Source organism: Dermacentor andersoni, chromosome 11 (genome assembly GCF_023375885.2).
Source record: "Dermacentor andersoni chromosome 11, qqDerAnde1_hic_scaffold, whole genome shotgun sequence".
NCBI lineage: Eukaryota > Metazoa > Arthropoda > Arachnida > Ixodida > Ixodidae > Dermacentor > Dermacentor andersoni.
This window is the reverse complement of record NC_092824.1, coordinates 110,747,301-110,765,979: the sequence shown is the minus strand read 5'-3', so window position 1 is coordinate 110,765,979 and position 18,679 is coordinate 110,747,301. Positions and strand designations below refer to the sequence as shown.

At 47.9% G+C, this 18,679-nt stretch overlaps 2 protein-coding genes across 2 annotated transcripts in view; one reads left to right on the top strand and one right to left on the bottom strand.

Annotated features, from left to right (window-relative positions):
• JMJD6 (Bifunctional arginine demethylase and lysyl-hydroxylase PSR) overlaps positions 1 to 18,679 on the top strand; it is a 198,262-nt gene that overhangs the window by 155,603 nt on the left and 23,980 nt on the right. The window lies entirely within an intron of this gene.
• Positions 13 to 18,593, bottom strand: okr (DNA repair and recombination protein RAD54-like okr). Its single transcript, XM_050186334.2, has 5 exons — positions 17,708 to 18,593; positions 16,756 to 17,261; positions 15,464 to 15,889; positions 3,192 to 3,428; positions 13 to 2,320 (listed from the first exon to the last, which is right to left on the bottom strand). The coding sequence occupies exons 1-5, from the start codon at positions 18,398 to 18,400 to the stop codon at positions 2,080 to 2,082; spliced, it is 2,103 nt and encodes a 700-aa protein (XP_050042291.1). The 5' UTR covers positions 18,401 to 18,593; the 3' UTR covers positions 13 to 2,079.

Below are 18,679 nucleotides of genomic sequence, written 5' to 3'. Positions count from 1 at the left end.
AAATAGGACGCGGACAGTTCATAATGCAGTTTACCTACAAGTACAGAGACAAGTTGACGCAACAGAGAGGGATAAAAGGAAACGCAATGTTACAGATAATATGCACAATATTATAATACGGACAATGCGAGTGAAATAAATATTTTCTGAAAACAGAAATGGTTATGAGTGAAAAAAAAAACAATTTTCTCGCCTATACAGTCCACACCAAGCAAAAAAATTCCTTTTGCGGTTTGCCGATTATCGCGAACGCAACGGTGAGATAGGCTAAGCCACTGTGAACACATCTAACGGTAAAAAACAAAAACAAAACAAAGAAGTGGCGATAATGACTGGAGTTATCGCAGAGTTTGCGAATGTCGCCTCGCTACGGGTCACTGTGTACAGTGCGTAAATTCCACAACTGCAGTATACGATTGCAGAATCCAGAAGAGCTTAACGTTGGCAGGAAACCGCAACACAGCTTAAGCCTCAAGTCATTTAGCACACCCTGCCACAGCACCGTTACTGCGATTTGTCCCCACAAGTTTCCAACAACACACATGTGCAAAAGCTCGAGTTTGGTAATGGCATTCCAGCTTCGTACACGTTGAAAGAAGTCTAACACGGCGTCACTCAGTTATCCCCGTTGAACTTAAAACGTCAGGCGACACATGACCTCTGCGTCGCTGCGACAAGAAAAGCAACTAAGCGCTTCGCTGTATTTGAAAGGCCCCCGATGAACATACCTGGTCACGCTTTTTCCAGGCATGATTCACTTCGCTACAAGACAGGTCTGTCTTCGTAAGCTTGCACTTATCTGTTTGCCAACTTCAAGGTTAGAGTATTTTGCCATTTATGAACAATTTTATTGCCGTAAGATTACCTTTAGGCTCGGTGAATAATTTCCCGCAATATCCAGCAGAAGGACGGCGAAAGCAATGTGCTGTCAATCGCGCAGGAGGAGTCGTTACATTAGATTTCTCTAGACTACCGCGATCAGCTCTCCGCATTGACAGCTGAAATGTGCCTGCGGCACTCTGCCCTCTTCGATTCACCAGCAATGCAGGCACCGCTCATGGATGATAGTATCGCCCGCGCTCTTGGCAAGGATGGTAACTAAGCATATTACACGGCGTGGACATGCACCACATCGTAAAACTGAAGCGGCGCCACTTTATCAGCGATTAAAGCAGCACGGCGCAAGTTTGCTTAACGTCATTGCTGTGTACTGAGCAGGACACACGGGTGGCATGGAGTGTCCGATTCATCATACAGTGCATACGGACGAATGGGTCATGGAGACTGATGGCGGAGACAGTGAGATGAGCCCGCCTGAAAAAAGAAACGAAAGAAAGGCAGGCGAAGTTCACATTGTACACTGTGCGCACAGGGGTAAGGCAACGTGCTTTACAGTCTTACTGAGGCCTTTTCAGTCAAAACAGGTCCGTGATGTTTCCGCGTGTGCGGACTGCCGGTACATTGGAAGGGTCATGGCGGTGCTTTCCCATCGTAAGCAGCCCTTCCGAGCGTAAGGAAAGGCAACAAAAGTTAGTTCTGCCACCGGCACACGAATACCGCGACAGAAAGCGCGCAACGAACAACAGCGTTTTCACAGGTTCCTTCTGGTCCATACGGTGTCGCCAGCCAGTTTTTCGTCACGCCGCTGCCAGGAAACGCACCCCGCAGATCCACAACAGCAACCATCGGATTACGTCAGCGGTCCTGCCGCTACAGGACGTCTTCTGGAGGTCCAGAGCGGATGACAATCGGATCGGCGTGGCAGCTATAATGCTGCTACGGAATGTCTGGCGGATGTCCATCAAAGGAGCTTGATAGCGACAATACTGGTCCCGGACATGATATGTCTGTATACGGTGGCACATTGCTGAATGTCTGGAACCGCAAATGATCGTGGCACCACAACTATACATTGCCGTCAGAAGTCAAGAACAGCCGACACCAGGAACGCAGGGAAGTCGCGCGTTCTTTCGAAAGCGCAACGTCCGCTGGAGTTCTACAGACAGCGGGGCAACCGGAAAACAGAGACGACATCTCTGCAAGAGGGTCGGCGGTCAAATCGGGACGGCGCGCGTCCATTCACGGCACGGCCACGGGCGCCTGGTGCGATCGCTGCGAGAAGGCGAAGTTTACACCGGAGTCCCAGCACTGTCGCAGCACGTGGTCCTCGGACTGCTTGCGCGCCCAGCAGTGGTGCCACTGCGACAGGTCGCTCGCCAGGTCGGCGTCCTCCGGAGGGGCCCGCGCCTCGATGCCGTTCACGCAGCGCCGGCACGACAGGGATTCGTGGGTCGAGCTGCGAACCTCCTCGGCGTCTAGCCTGCGCCCGAGGAGAGACAGAGCAGGGGTTAACGGGTCAGATTAAGCGGGCCAGTCGTTGCTGGCCTTCTGAGACCACAATAGCTGAGTCACGCCGGTGTGCCTGGACAATTGAAAAATGCCCCAAGAGTCAACGTGGCGGCAAAAACTTAAACGCGTCAAAGGGCCGCGAGCCTCAGCGACCGTTTCATAGCGGAGTGGACATTGTTAGAGTTTAACGACATCCGCGGCTGGTGTCAGATCCTGGCATGTCTGTCAGTCGCTCAGGTCGGTTAGGTCTCCCATAGGCTGCGGGGCAGGCGGCTTTTGTGTTTCCAAAAAGCGCGCTCGGCGAAGTTCATGCAGCTGCAACGTTATAGCTCGCAACCGCGGCGTCAGGCTGTCTAAGTTTCCGCAACAAAGCGATTTGACTATTTGACGGTCTTTCGCCTACAAATGAACTACAAATCAGTAAAAGCATCTTTTCGAGTTCGCACTAAATAAATTCTCGATAGCAACAACGCTAGTGGTAGGTTACTCAAGATAACTTGTCCTCGGGCTAGTTGGTTAATACTTGGTGAAGCCACCGTTGCGCAAATAAGACAGACAGAAGACAGACAAGACCTGGCACTACGGTAGCCAACACCAGAGACACCACGTGGTATCCAGTCTTGTCTTTATATACTGCGTCCGTTTTATCTGCGCTAGGACGATTTCACCAGCGTTAGAGTTTGCGACGCTCCGTTGCGCACTCATCAGACGCGAAAACGCGAGACCATGTGCTATATACATATAGTTGAGTTCTCTGTAGGATCACGCTACAGCCGCAGTCTGGTGAATTACGAATTCCCACTTGATATATATATATACGCAAGGCCATGGCCACACTATACCTGAAGAGGTCCCTCAGGTCGGCGGCGCTGAAGTGTCGTGCCACGTCTTCCTCGGAGTCTACGACGCAGCTGGAGAGCGCCTTCTTGTGCGTCTGCCGCTGCAGGATCTTCTCCTCGATGCTGCCCGAGCAGACGAGCCGGTAGACGAAGCACGGCTTGCGCTGGCCGTCCCGCCACACGCGGGCCATGGCCTGCGCGTCGTTCGCCGGGTTCCAGTCCGGGTCGAACATCACCAACCTGCGGCGGCGGCGACGACACCACGATGAGCAGGCGACAACCTCTTTGAGGGAACGTGCTACGCGCCATCACAGTGAGTCTGTACGTGTGTGTGTATTTGAGATAAACGGACAGACAGATAGATGGATGGTTAGGGAAAAGGCACAGATGTCAACCAGGGTGAGCCCAGTTGGATATATACATACTGGGGAAGGGAAACGAAAGACGAGCGTGCGCGCCGTTAAAAGAAAGTGTTGGCTTCCTTTGTACTCTTGCGCTTTTGTCAGGTGGATGCCAACCTTCACTTCTGATGATAGTTCCTCTATCTGGCGGATTTCCGCAGCACCGATCAGCTTACTTAGTGTCCCTGCGCAAGGAGCTGTCGATGAATTTTTCGCTTTATTCTGGTTCGCCGTTTGGCCGCACCTCTCAAGTTCATTCCGAACAGCCTAGGACACGTGTGCGACGCGCGTCACAACTCGTGGTTGCAGGAGGCCCAAGTAAACTGAAGTCAGATTGTGACGTCCGTAACCATTGCGTTTAATATAGCCCTCAAATCCCGATCGGTATTTCCATTTCGTATATTTCGCCACTGTACGCGTTAGATGACCGACCATCCACTCACCAACCAGCCTATTTATTTATTTATTTATTTATTTATTTATTTATTTATTTATTTATTTATTTATTTATTTATTTATTTATTTATTTATTTATTTGGATTAATTCAAGAGCCTCATAGCGGCTATGGGAGGCGCCGTGGAGAGCTCCGGAATAATTTTTGACCACCTGGTTCGTGTCAACCTGCAGCTGAATCTCAGTGCACGAGCGTTTTCGTAATCTGCCCGTCGGAATGCAGCTACAGGAGAGAGAGAATCAAACCCGCGACCTCGAACTCGGCACTGCAGATAGCCAGACACTGCTAAACCGCGGCGGGTGCATCACTTGATCCAGAAGTACAACAGTGGTACACCGTGCACATCCTCCTCTATGGCCATGAGCGGCGTTGGCTAACACTCCTATGCAGGGTCACATCCATGGTGGTCAGATCCCGTAGTACACACACGCAAATACCCTATTGGACGGGAGGATAGCGGTCGCCGTAGGTCAACTGGTATAGCGCATCGCAAACGCAATGCGGTACGACATGCGGGTTCGGTTACGGCGGCCAGGTGTTTCTTCGTCCAAGTTTTAATTTCCTTATCATTTTTATTCCCGCATGCTGTTCCAGTTTTCAGTCTCTTTTGACTTCGTGTGGCTGTGTCCAACAAAGCAAAATAATAATAATAATAATAATCGAGCTCCACGGTCCTTTGTCTTAACGAGGACGGCGACGACGGCGGCCGCCGGTCTGTACGCGCGCGATTCCGACAGTCTCGCGCCGTCGCCAAGGCGCACGGGTCGCGTCGGGCGCGTTCGTGTCGTCACTGCCTCGTGAAAAGAACGTCGTGCGTCCGCTTTTGTCTCTGTCCTCATGCGTCACTCACTGCCGCGTTTGCGTTTCGTCCCGCCGCGCGCTCTCCATCGCGCGACACGCGCATCGGTGGGGGGAGCCTCCGTCCTTCCTTCCCTGCTGCAGTGAAGAAGCGAGCGCATCGTAAGGAGCGTGTAACGGGCCACGCTGACAACGGCCCGTCCGCGCACGTAACACCGCCGCCGGGGTCGGAAGAGGAGAAAGCACGGCTCTTTCCAAGGGCGAGGTGAGGAAGAAGAGAAAAAAACGTTGCGCCACGGGGAGACGGAGGAAGGGGGAACAAGGAGCTCCGTGCCAGCGGGTGAAGGGGCGTATATGCAAACAGTGAGCCACGTGGGCGCGGCGCGTACAAACAGAGCTCACGCGCGCATTTACGCCGGTGAGCTGAAGTATATGCAAAGCGCAGGTAGCGTGCAGCAAAGGAAGCAATAAAGAACTGTTTCGTCTTTCAATACCGCGGCGCAATTATAAAACTTCGGGCCTCCGCCGTATACTCCGACGACGAAGTTGCGCGTTCCTGCGACACACGTATAGTTCGCGTGCTTCAGCTCGGTGGTGTATACGTCGCACAAGTTCGTGGAAACTACAAACGCTTGAAAAATGCAATTGTGGCCCACTTCTGGTGCAACGCATCCAATTAAACGTGCTGGACGAGGAGGCCTGAGCCTACAAAAAAAGAAAAAAGAAACCGGGCCCGGGTCCTCAGTTCCTTAAAGAACTGATAAGTTTTATTTCCTCCTCCTACAACTCGCGTCAGCTAGCAAACGGGGAACGTCTACGCTAACATGTAGCTGAGCTGCACTGAAGGTATGAATGACGCCGCATACAAATACCGTGCGCTGTGCCTCACAACCAGGTGGTGGCTTTCGGCACGTAAAGCACCAGAACGTAACAATACAGTGCTCCAGAATGTCGGTAGATCATTTTCGGCGAAATCTCTCAGTCAGCGGACAAAGAGACGAAGCAAGAAGGACGGAGGTTAATCAAGGCCGCACCAGGTTGTCTGCCATAAACTTACGTCAAGAAAAAAGAAAATAAAAGAAAAATATTAAACAGCCAGTCAGAGTGAACACACCTGCAGAGGAATGTTCACGAACACTCACAAGACTTCGTACAGACCAGTAACCTTCATGAAGCACAAGAGCTTTTGTGGCTGTGTACATGCGAAATTGTGTAAAGCCATGGAGGTGCAGGATTTTTTTTCCCTCTATAAGTAAACTTCAAGAAATGCAAGAGCCTTTATGGCCGTGTGCACGCAAAGCTGCTTCAAGCCATGGAGGTCCCAGGATTTTGTCCTCTCTCAAGCCCAAGCTGCATGAGACTATAGTTTTCCTGTACATATACATAGGCAACAGCTGAGACTAGCTCGCAGAGCACAACGTTAAGCGTCGAAGCATGGGCATGTGGCACAAAAGGTGCTCTATCTTCTAGTCAGGCACGTAAAAACTACATGCGGAGCTGTTGGCCATTCCGATGCGGAATGAATAAGCATTCGTAAATGCGACGCCCAACCACATGCGACACAGAAAAGTCGTTTCGCGAAGGGACAAAACGGGGGTGCTATTCTGGACATAGGCAAATTCCACCATAGTGCTGAAATCGACATCTTGTCAGCTGTGATTGGCCCAGAGGGCTGCTACGGCCTCTCTAATTGGCTCTTAAAATGATGTCATTACAGAATCTGACAATTTAGCGGAATTCGACAATGTCAAGAGCAGTAAGTACCCCGAGTGGCAGGCGAAGTCGCAAGAGTATATTGAATACAAGCGACAGTTCGTGAAACACAGTGAATTCCACTGCCGAACGTGTGATGTGGCGAGCACGCGCATGACTGAAGTTACCGCGCAGCATAGTTGATGGGCCGAGCGCGCGGCTCCATCGGCGCTGTCGTTGCGCCGACAATTCCGCAGTGGCTCGGCAGCTACTAAAGCAGAATGTCGTGTCGGTTCTGGGGCACTTCGTGGTCAGCTGGCCTTTTTTTTTTTTTTTCATACACTATAGGTGATCGTGGGAACCAGTGGTCGGGAAGTCTATCGCTCCAATGAGACGACACGCGAAAGCGCAATTAACTCGAAAGGTGGTCAACCTAGATTCCAGGTTACAGATCAGGATTACGAATCACAGAAGAGTGAAAATGGGTTTAAGCGTATACGGCACGCATTGCCAAGTCATGATCGGAAGCTTCGGAAAAAAATCGGAAAAGAAAAGTTAAGAAAGAAAGTGAATAAATAAATACTGAAGTATTACAAGCCAAAATCACAATCTGATTGTGATGCACGCTGTAGTAGGATACTCCTAATTAATTCTGACCACCTGGAGTTATTTAACGCGCTCCGAAATCTTGGTGCACCAGCGTTTATTTCATTTCGGCCGTCGCAGCCGGGTTCGAACCCGCGACCTCGAGCTCAGCAGAGCAACGCCATACCCACTGGGCTAATCATTGCAATCTTCCAATACTAACAGATGAGGCACAAACTTGGAGGTTACCAAAGAAGCTTGAAAAGAAGCTAAGGGCAGTGCGACGAGCAATGGCATGAAAATTGATAGGCGTAAAGTTAAGAGATAGGAAGACAGCAACGTGAATTAAAGAGCATGTCGCCGACATTCTAGCTGACAGTAAGAGGAACGAATGGGGTCGCGTGCAGCAGACATCTCACTGCCGAAAGCGAGTGGTACTGTTCTCTTAGTTTTGCGTCTGCAGTTCCTGATTTTAAGGTCAAAAGACAAATGGGGACGAATGTGATTACTTTCACTTACATATGATTAAAGTAATAATTACGGGGCTACGAATTCAAAAAGTAAGTAACAAGGAACTACTCTAGAGCTCCGACGGCTTTCTTAAACTGCAACAATGAGCGTTCGGTCGCCTGTTTGCCAAGCTATTTTGTATGTATGTGCGCACGATCGCGCGTATGCGCAACCACGCTTGAAAAGACATAGGGGCGAAGGCCGTACGTCATTGGTTAGTGGTAGAGCGGATTCTGGTGTACTCTGGTTAGTACTAAGGCTAGTTTACGCCGAACTCAAGCTCTCCGGTGTACTGTCGACGTTGCTTGTAAAAATTAAAGTAGGCGTCTTTTGGTAGTGGCTGTACCCGCACCGAGCTCGTTAAGTCAAATTCCGAGTTCAATATAGGTTATAATTCGCTCATCATCATCATCAGCCTGGTTACGCCCACTGCAGGGCAAAGGCCTCTCCCATACTTCTCCAACAACCCCGGTCATGTACTAATTGCGGCCATGCTGTCCCTGCAAACTTCTTAATCTCATCCGCCCACCTAACTTTCTGCCGCCCCCTGCTACGCTTCCCTTCCCTTGGGATCCAGTCCGTAACCCTTAATGACCATCGGTTATCATCCCTCCTCATTACATGTCCTGCCCATGCCCATTTCTTTTTCTTGATTTCAACTAAGATGTCATTAACTCGCGTTTGTTCCCTCACCCAATCTGCTCTTTTCTTATCCCTTAACGTTACACCTATCATTCTTCTTTCCATAGCTCGTTGCGTCGTCCTCAATTTGAGTAGAACCCTTTTCGTAAGCCTCCAGGTTTCTGCCCCGCACGTGAGTACTGGTAAGACACAGCTACTATACACTTTTCTCTTGAGGGATAATGGCAACCTGCTGTTCATGATCTGAGAATGCCTGCCAAACGCACCCCAGCCCATTCTTATTCTTCTGATTATTTCCGTCTCATGATCCGGATCCGCCGTCACTACCTGCCCTAAGTAGATGTATTCGCTTACGACTTCCAGTGCCTCGCTGCCTATTGTAAATTGCTGTTCTCTTCCGAGACTGTTAAACATTACTTTAGTTTTCCGCAGATTAATTTTTAGACCCACTCTTCTGCTTTGCCTCTCCAGGTCAGTGAGCATGCATTGCAATTGGTCCCCTGAGTTACTAAGCAAGGCAATATCATCAGCGAATCGCAAGTTACTAAGGTATTCTCCGTTAATTTTTATCCCCAATTCTTCCCAATCCAGGTCTCTGAATACCTCCTGTAAGCACGCTGTGAATAGCATTGGAGAGATCGTATCTCCCTGCCTGACGCCTTTCTTTATTGGGATTTTGTTGCTTTCTTTATGGAGGACTACGGTGGCTGTGGAGCCGCTATAGATATCTTTCAGTATTTTTACATACGGCTCGTCTACACCCTGATTCCGTAATGCCTCCATGACTGCTGAGGTTTCGACAGAATCAAACGCTTTCTCGTAATCAATGAAAGCTATATATAAGGGTTGGTTATATTCCGCACATTTCTCTATCACCTGATTGATAGTGTGAATATGATCTATTGTTGAGTAGCCTTTACGGAATCCTGCCTGGTCCTTTGCTTGACAGAAGTCTAAGGTGTTCCTGATTCTATTTGCGATTACCTTAGTAAATATTTTGTAGGCAACGGACAGTAAGCTGATCGGTCTATAATTTTTCAAGTCTTTGGCGTCCCCTTTCTTATGGATTAGGATTATGTTAGCGTTCTTTCAAGATACCGGTACGCTCGACGTCACGAGGCATTGCGTATACAGAGTGGCCAGTTTCTCTAGAACAATCTGCCCACCATCCTTCAACAAATCTGCTGTTACCTGATCCTCCCCAGCTGCCTTCCCCCTTTGCATATCTCCCAAGGCTTTCTTTACTTCTTCCGGCGTTACCTTTGGGACTTCGAATTCCTCTAGACTATTTTCTCTTCAATTATCGTCGTGGGTGCCACTGGTACTGTATAAATCTCTATAGAACTCCTCAGCCACTTGAACTATCTCATCCATATTAGTAATGATATTGCCGGCTTTGTCTCTTAACGCATACATCTGATTCTTGCCAATTCCTAGTTTCTTCTTCACTGTTTTTAGGCTTCCGCCGTTCCTGAGAACATATTCAATTCTATCCATATTATACTTCCTTATGTCAGCTGTCTTACGCTTGTTGATTAACTTCGAAAGTTCTGCCAGTTCTATTCTAGCTGTAGGGTTAGAGGCTTTCATACATTGGCGTTTCTTGATCAGATCTTTCGTCTCCTGCGATAGTTTACTGGTATCTTGCCTAACCGAGTTACCACCGACTTCCATTGCACACTTCTTAATGATGCCCACAAGATTGTCGTTCATTGCTTCAACACTAAGGTCCTCTTCCTGAGTTAAAGCCGAATACCTGTTCTGTAGCTTGATCTGGAATTCCTCTATTTTCCCTCTTAGCGCTAACTCATTGATCGGCTTCTTATGCAGCAGTTTCTTCCGTTCCCTCCTCAGGTCTAGGCTAATTCGAGTTCTTACCATCCTTTGGTCACTGCAGCGCACCTTGCTGAGCACGTCCACATCTTGTATGATGCCAGGGTTAGCGCAGAGTATGAAGTCTATTTCATTTCTAGTCTCGCCGTTCGGGCTCCTCCACGTCCACTTTCGGCTATCCCGCTTGCGGAAGAAAGTATTCATTATCCTCATATTATTCTGTTCCGCAAACTCTACTAATAACTCCCCCCTGCTATTCCTAGTGCCTATGCCATATTCCCCCACTGCCTTGTCTCCAGCCTGCTTCTTGCCGACCTTGGCATTAAAGTCGCCCATTAGTATAGTGTATTTAGGTTTCACTCTACCCATCGCCGATTCCACGTCTTCATAGAAGCTTTCGACTTCCTGGTCATCATGACTGGATGTAGCGGCGTAGACCTGTACAATCTTCATTTTGTACCTCTTATTAAGTTTAACAACAAGACCTGCCACCCTCTCGTTAATGCTATAGAATTCCTGTATGTTACCAGCTATGTTCTTATTAATCAGGAATCCGACTCCTAGTTCTCTTCTTTCCGCTAAGCCCCGGTAGCACAGGACGTGCCCGCTTTTTAGCACTGTATATGCTTCTTTTGGCCTCCTAACTTCACTGAGCCCTATTATATCCCATTTAGTGCCCTCCAATTCCTCCAATAGCACTGCTAGACTCGCCTCACTAGATAACGTTCTAGCGTTAAACGTTGCCAGGTTCATATTTTCATAGTTCATAGTTTTTTTCTGTTCACGTATTTCATATCACTGTCAGAATTCAGACTGCGCGGTGCGCTTCATGGGGATGGATAAGGCTGAACCTTTTAAATTGGGCGGCGACACACGCTACCTAACCGTGACTAGTAACATATTTTGTACTTAGTGGACGGTGAAGTTTCACTCTTGCCTTGATTTTAGTTACCAATCAGATAACCTCCGTTTCGTTATTTCTACCTGCTTGAAGTCTATTTTTCCTCCACAGTCCCTAAACACCAATGCTTTGAACTGTAGGGCGAAACCCTTTACAGAAAAAGTGTCAGTCGTTCGGCCGTTTCCTCCACTTCTCCAAACGCACCGAATATCGTGTCTGACCCTTGGTAGTTGACTCGGTGAGTCCTATGCGATACTCCCGTCCTGGCTTCAAACAGACCTTCCCCTGTAATTATCGTAGATTTTCTTTGGCAATTTCCTGATCGAAAGTTCTGTATGTTCCCGCTGCTGATTTAGTCTGAATCCCTACTTTCCACACACCCCCCTCTGTTTCTTGGATATCTTTCTTAACCAATAATTCTCGGTTGCACCCCTCCCCCCTCCTCCTCTTGCCAAATATTTGCTTCCAAATATTTGCTTGACAATTTTCTGTTTCGCTTCCTCCATTTCGTGTCGACATCCCTCATGTACAAGTAACTGAAAACTTTAGCCCACCGCTTTCCAACCATTTATCTCAATCGCTCCTCAAATTCTACTTTGCTGCTAGCTTCCCTACCCTTGAATGATGTCCATCCCATGTCACCCGGTACCCCCCACTTAGTGTACTGCTGTGTGCTCCCAAAGCAAGCCTATCTGCCCCACGTTTAATTTCCAACCTTGCTCGAACCTCTGACCTTATGCACAACACCACCGCCCTTTTCCAAATTCATCCTACTTAGTACCTATAGAAGAATAAAAATGGGTTGGATCGCATACGGCAGACATTGTCAGCTCCTGACTGGAAGCTTACCATTGTCATTGAAAAGGAAGGAGTACAATCAGTGCATTTTACCGGTGCTAACATATGGGGCAGAGACTTGGAGACTGACAAAGAAGCTTGAGAACAAGTTAAGGACCGCGCAAAGAGCGATGGAACGAGGAATGCTAGGCATAACGTTAAGAGATAGAAAGAGAGCGGTTTGGATCAGAGAGCAAGCGGTTATAACCGATATTCTATTTGACATTAAGAGAAAAAAAATGGAGCTGGCCATGTAATGTAATGCGCAGGTTAGATAACCATTGGACCATTAGGATTACAAAATGGGTACCAAGAGAAGAGAAGCGCAGTCGAGGACGGCAGAAGACTAGCTGGGGCAATGACATTAGAAAATTTGCGGGCGCTAGTTGGAATCGGTTGGCGCAGGACAAGGGTAATTGGAGATCGCAGGGAGAGGCTTTCGTCCTGCTAGAGTGTACTAGACTCTAGTCCTTCAGTGGACATAAGATAGGCTCATGATGATGATGAATTAGTAGCTATTGTAATTCCAGTGCCGTTGACGTTTATGTGGCTTCGCCCCTTTTGAACGGGCGGGCTTGGTTCTTTATTCTATGGGGCGGGCGCTAGCGGTGCGCCCTAGCGGTGATACCACTTATTATTCTCTGGATCTGGCGGCGCGTGCCCCTACAGTTCCTGTGGCGCCGCCCATCGGCGACTTTCGCTTTCACCAGGCAGCAACGCATGGCTGGCGGATTGGATCGCCCTGGCTTTGGTAAAATCCAGGCGACTGGAGTACAGTTACGGTGGCTAGAAGCCACCATAGTACAGTCACAGAGTACAGTGAACCCAAGAGTGAACCGGACCAACTAGACGGCCTCAAAGACTGTCACTGTGACGAAACTTACTTCTGTGACGAAACTCTCCTTACTTTTTTTCCTTTCTTGCTTTCTACATCTCCTGTGGCGTTGACAAACGCCTGCCCTGAGTCAATAGGGATCAGGACCACTCACTCAGACTTATCAAGCTGCTGCTGTTATAACCTCCAAGATCTGGCGGCATGTGCCGATATCGGAGACCATTAGCTCCCTACGACGATGATGCACGCAGCTCCGTCAACGGGTGCCAAAGAGGGCAATTTTGTCGAGGCATGACGGCCAACGGCATCCTCGTCCGCGCGACATAAGAAAAAAGCCGCTTATTATGAACACGATGTGCTTTCTGAAGGTTCTGGCGCATGTGCGTCAAACTTTGGTAGGGCGTTCGGCCAGGCCCCGCACACTCTCAAGTTCAACAAATGGCCACAGAGGGCGAAAAATCAATCGAGGCGCGTTTCAGCGTAAGCGCGCAAGTGGAGCTACTGTAATTTGGTCGAATACTTTAATTTGTGCTTTCTCTGCTAGGGGCGCTAAACATGCTGAATTTTTTAATTCACACAAACCATTGACATGAACAATCGAGGTAAGGATGCCTTTTTACTTCAGGCAAATAGGCAGTTGATTTTTTAAAAATTTCATTGTTGAAGCTGCTTTTTAGTCATAGCGTCAAGGTTTTTGTGCTCGCTTAACCACCGTCAGCCGACAGCCTATTGGTATCGATGTGTTTCCTAGCCGTTGGCGTTCGAATACTACGGCGGTAAAACATTTTCGAAAGCATGCTGGTTTCATCTGCGAGTCATTACATAGACTTGCTGTAAAAAGGTCTACTCTTGGCAAAGAATAGTGCCTCATTTTGTTTAGGCGTTGATTATCATAATGAATGCGGCGGAGGTTGAGGGAGTACGCTTGAAGGTGCGTTTTTATGCCGTTGATCTCCATAACACCGCAAGTACGCAAACCGATGTCACAGAACACCCGATGCATCATTGTGTGTTCTCCGTCATCGCTTGTTTGCTCTATGCCTACTAATTCTTCATTTCTTCAAGTGTTGTATCCTCCTTTTGTCCTTGCTCTCTTGTGCTTCACTTACAGTATGTCGTTCCGTCAGCTGTATATGCGCATTTGCAAAACCAATACGTTTGATAAGACGCAGTGGTTATCATAATTTCACTACACGTGTATTAAGCTGGCACATATGGTTCAGATACAGACACCTGTATGCGAACTTGCACGACGTTGATGCGGAGATTAGGATAATTATGGCACCCGTAAGGAATAGGCAGCTGACGGCCGTATAAGCTGTTGCGTTCTTTCCGCCAAACTACCCGGCCTGGTAGTGCTGTAAAGATGCTGTATAAAAGTGACACGCGGTGACAGGGAAATTATTATACTTAGCAGCCGACCGTACGTTTTGTAGCTTAGGTCTTCTTTCTTGTGCGTTTGTGCTACCCTTATTAATGAGCCATTTCTTGACTATGTTCTTGACTATGTAACCGCGTTTGTGTGGATGCGTAGACGTGTGCTTTTTGTTGTACTTGTAAAATGCAAATAAAATATTTTCAGGCTTACTCAATCTTTGGTGTCGTGTGCGTTTATTGCAGTCGAGGCCATCGTGCCACCTGGAAACGGCATTCTGTCAGTAGCCCTACACGAAATGCAACAGCTGGAGCGCGGCGGCACAATTTAACTCAGGGTAACGGCGGCGTAATAAACGAAAAACAGCTCGGGATGCCCTTAAAAGTCAGTTCAGAGTGTGCCTTAACTCGATATGACTCAGCGCTACATGTATTCTGCTGCGCCTCGATCGTGCTCCCGCCAGTTTGGTTGCTGTGTGGCAAACGTAGCGCCTACATAAATATGTAGGCGCTACGTTTTACACAGCAACTACACTGGCGGGAGCACGATCGAGGCGCAGCAGCCAGAAACCCAGTAAAGCCACAGAACACCTGGTAAAGCGTGTGCAAAACCCCGTTTCCGTTTCCTGTTGTACAGCGCCACCTGTGGTCGCATACTTTAGTTCACGACGCCACCGCTATGCTTATTTCCGTAGCACTGTGGAAGGTACAGTTTCCCTTCTCTAAGTTTGTATAGGTGTTCTGTGGTTCGGCATCTTCAATTTTGATTTGCTCTGTTTCTCTTCCAAAGTGTCGTGTTCTTGTCGGTCTTTATTGGAAAGAAAATGTTCAATTATATCAGTGAATCAAGGCAAGATTTATTTATATTAGAATATTGATTTACACATTAGTCAATATTTTTTTCATTTCAATATTTTTCATGTATCTTCAATATGTATCAAGACTTCAAAATCGTATGGCTTTCGTGTATGATAGATTTTGCAATATTTAATGACTATAAAAACTACATGGTCGAAACAAAGACAATTGCAAACTTGGGCTTACAGCGACAGTTCAGTGGTTTGCAGAAAAATAAAAGAAGCCTGATAAAACAAAATAACTGTCATTGAGGACTTGCACCAACTTCTGGGATTAAGAAGAGACCACCCAAACGTGATATAGCATGAGCTACAATCTTGAACTTCTGATCTGTCCATTTCTGACCGACTAATTTATTGCTGTTCTGAAGCTTGAAAGGTTGCAAAATGGTGGGCTCTGAAGCACCTGAGCTTATTTAACTTTCACAACAAGCAGCACAGCAGGGAATCAAACCCTTGACTAGATACTGAGCAGCAGAATGTTGTAGCCATAAAGCAGACATGCCAAGTCAGCAACACAAGCCTCCTGACATTTGGAGACTTAGCAACACCCACCTGTTCGCTCCAATAAGATTGAGTCCGCAGCCTCCCGCCTTGCTGCTGAGCATGAAGGCAAACTCCGGGCTAGACGGCGTGTTGAAGGCTGCCACAATCTTTGCCCTCTTCTTGATGGTCATGCTCCCATCTAGTCGGAAAAATCCATAGCCGCGCTCACGGCACAGTTTTTCGAATACGTCCAGCGTTTGTGTGTAGTTGGAGATGAGTACCACTTTGTCATCAGTTGTGCTTCGGATCATGGCCAGCAGACAGTCAAGGAGGCGCAGTTTGCCTGAGAGCTCGGGTTGCACTGAAGGTCCACGAAATAGTTTCTCACTCTCTGGGAAGCACTCACGCACAAGCGATGGGTGGTTGCATAGCTTTTTAAGCAGCGTTATGCTAGCCAGTGGAGTGGTGCCCTTCATGCAGGCTAGCTGCTCATACCTGCACAACAGTGGGAATAAGAAACTAAGTGTGAAATCGCAAGCAAAAAACTGGCTCTAGACAGCGTAAGAAGGCGTGAAATGATGTAAAGCACCAGAGAAAGTTAACAAAATAATGACTGATTTTCAAACCTAGTAGCACATTGCACAAAGCATCAGTGTGAGGCACTGTTTAAAAACATGGCGATCTTAGGCAGACAGTGACATGAACAAAAGGATAATCCTAGAGACTTATCACATTAGCAAAAACAGCACGAAGTACACCAGCCAGGCATCTATCTCTTTAAATGGTAAAGAGACTGAATTCTTCAAAAACATGCACAAGCAGTAAAAAGATTGCGTTGCTTTTCGTGTTTCCTTCTTTTTGTTGTTTTTTGGTTTCTGTTCCGCATGCATGTTGGCATTTATGTGATGTGCAATAAATATTCAGTTGAGAGCAGTGCTGTCCGTGTGTGCTTCTCTGTCATCCGTGCTGTACAGGTGAATTCAAAGATGAATCAAACAAACACATAGTGTGACATTTTGAATGGTCATGTAGTCCTACAGTTCCCTAATCTTTCTGAGAAATAATACTTAACCTTGTTTGCACTCTTGTTTAAGTGCCATTTTCAGCTCTTATCAAGTTTTAATACCTGCATTAGCAGTGATTGTGCTGCCCCTCTACTGCTGTATGCACTGCAGCAGCATCTAACAGAAAGCAGCAGTTCAATACATATGCAAGTGATGCAAGGTGCTCTATGTTCACAGGAACTAAGAAATTAATAACAATGCTTTGCATTCCCGCTATGTAGGTAACCAAGTGTATGTAGGCAGTAAGAAAATAGGAAAAGGAATAAATGCATCAGAACACAATGACAACATTCATACCATGTACGCTGCATTGACGTCATGGCACAGCAAACAATATACTCTGTCTTGACAGGCAGGTAGCGTGATAGGAGGGCATTAGTCCGACGGATCAGGCACCGATTCACAATTCCTATGAGCTCATCTAGTCTTTCCTGACCACGCGCACGGTCAGCATCTGTTGAACAAGAGTCCCTGCTTTTCAATATCGGCAGTTCAAATTTCTTCTTGAATTCCTGTGCTGTACCTAGGATGCCTTGGTTCACAAAGTGAATGAGGCTGAAGTACTCGAGCAGATCATTCTGGATGGGCGTCCCTGACAGCAGCACACGCCTCCGTGTCCGCAGCCCATTCAGGGCATGGTATGTCTGGTTCTCACAGTTCTTGAGCCGGTGACCTTCATCACAAATGACAAGCCCCACTTCACCACTCTGCAGTGCTTGAGCATGCAGACGGAATGTTTCGTATGACAGGATCAGCACAGGTGTGCAGACACGCCTGCCGACAGCTGTCATGAAGCTGCGGATCTGAAATACAGCAAAGCAAGAAGCATTATATGTGGGGTTTGGTTAACTACTAAACAAATATATCGTGTTTCAGACGCTGCATCCAGTACACTTGTAGTAGTGTGTGCGAATACCATATGCATTTTCTTTCGTGAACCCGATGTAATGTCTGCATTTAAACATACCAATAAAAGCAGCTGCTCTATGCATGCTTGTGCAATTTTCTGTTCGGCGCATGAGAGCAGTGCGCAATTGCTAAATTGCCAAAGAATAACTGAGGAAGGGTTTCCTGCTACTGAAAACAGGGAGATAGCTAAAAATAAAAAAGAAGGAAACATAATCTCTCCTGCGTTTCTGCTACAATGGTCACATCCAAACGTACTAATTGAGTTGCTCACACACAAATGTGCCTTTTTTTTTCCCGCATCCCCAACATCATTAGGTTAGCAATCACAGGTTCTGCAGACCTCAGAGTCGATTTCGGCCTTGCTGCCGCTTTCGATGGCAACGGAGCGGACTCGATCGCCCAGCCACTTGGACAACTCGTTGTGCCAGTTCTTTACAAGACTGCTGGGCGTCACGATTATCGCTTTGGTGATGGTCGGGGTCGCGAACTCAGAACTTTGTCGCAGCAGCGTCCACAGCAGGGTGATGCACTGCAGCGTCTTGCCAAGGCCCATCTCGTCGGCCATGATGCAGCCGTAGCTGCCTTCGATGCGGCAGCCCGTCACGCAGTCCCACATGAACTTGACGCCTTCACGTTGGTGAGGCCGCAGCACCTTGGTGAGCACAGGGTCGACCACCACATGCACGAGCCGGCTGTTTGCTGTCATCTGTTCGTGGTTCGTCAGAGAAGGAGGTGCATACAATACTAGCGCGCCTTCTTCGTCGGGATCATGGAGGGGACGCGGCCCCGACGTTCGTTTGAGGCCCAGCGACCGGCTTAGCAGGCCCGGCACGTAGTTTGGAATGGGTACCTTGTACGGCTTGCTGAGCAGCGATCGTATGAACGCTTCGTGCTTGCTGATGACACGCTCGCCGTTCTCGATGACGTCGTCATTAGTGTACATTTCCTTCACCCTACGTACCGACACGCCGTTTTCGTCGTCCTGAACACAACGCCGCTTGGCCAGTTGACTCGGAGCGAAACATCGCCGCATGTCTGCGCCGGTCGTAGTGCTAGCGCAAGCGGCCTACCGACTCAAACAGCTTCACGGATGAGAAACAAAGGACAAGACTGATATTCATAGGATAGCGTGTCAGACGTCTCCATGTGTATTTTGCATCAAGAAGCAACACGTTCTTCTTACATTCGTGTGCTATCCGAAAAAGGCGGGTAGCAGCTGATCATGACCAGCCTGATCACGACGGTGTCGCCTTGACAGGTGTATGCGGCAGACTGAGAAACTATGAAAATAATAATATGTTGTTGTTTTTTG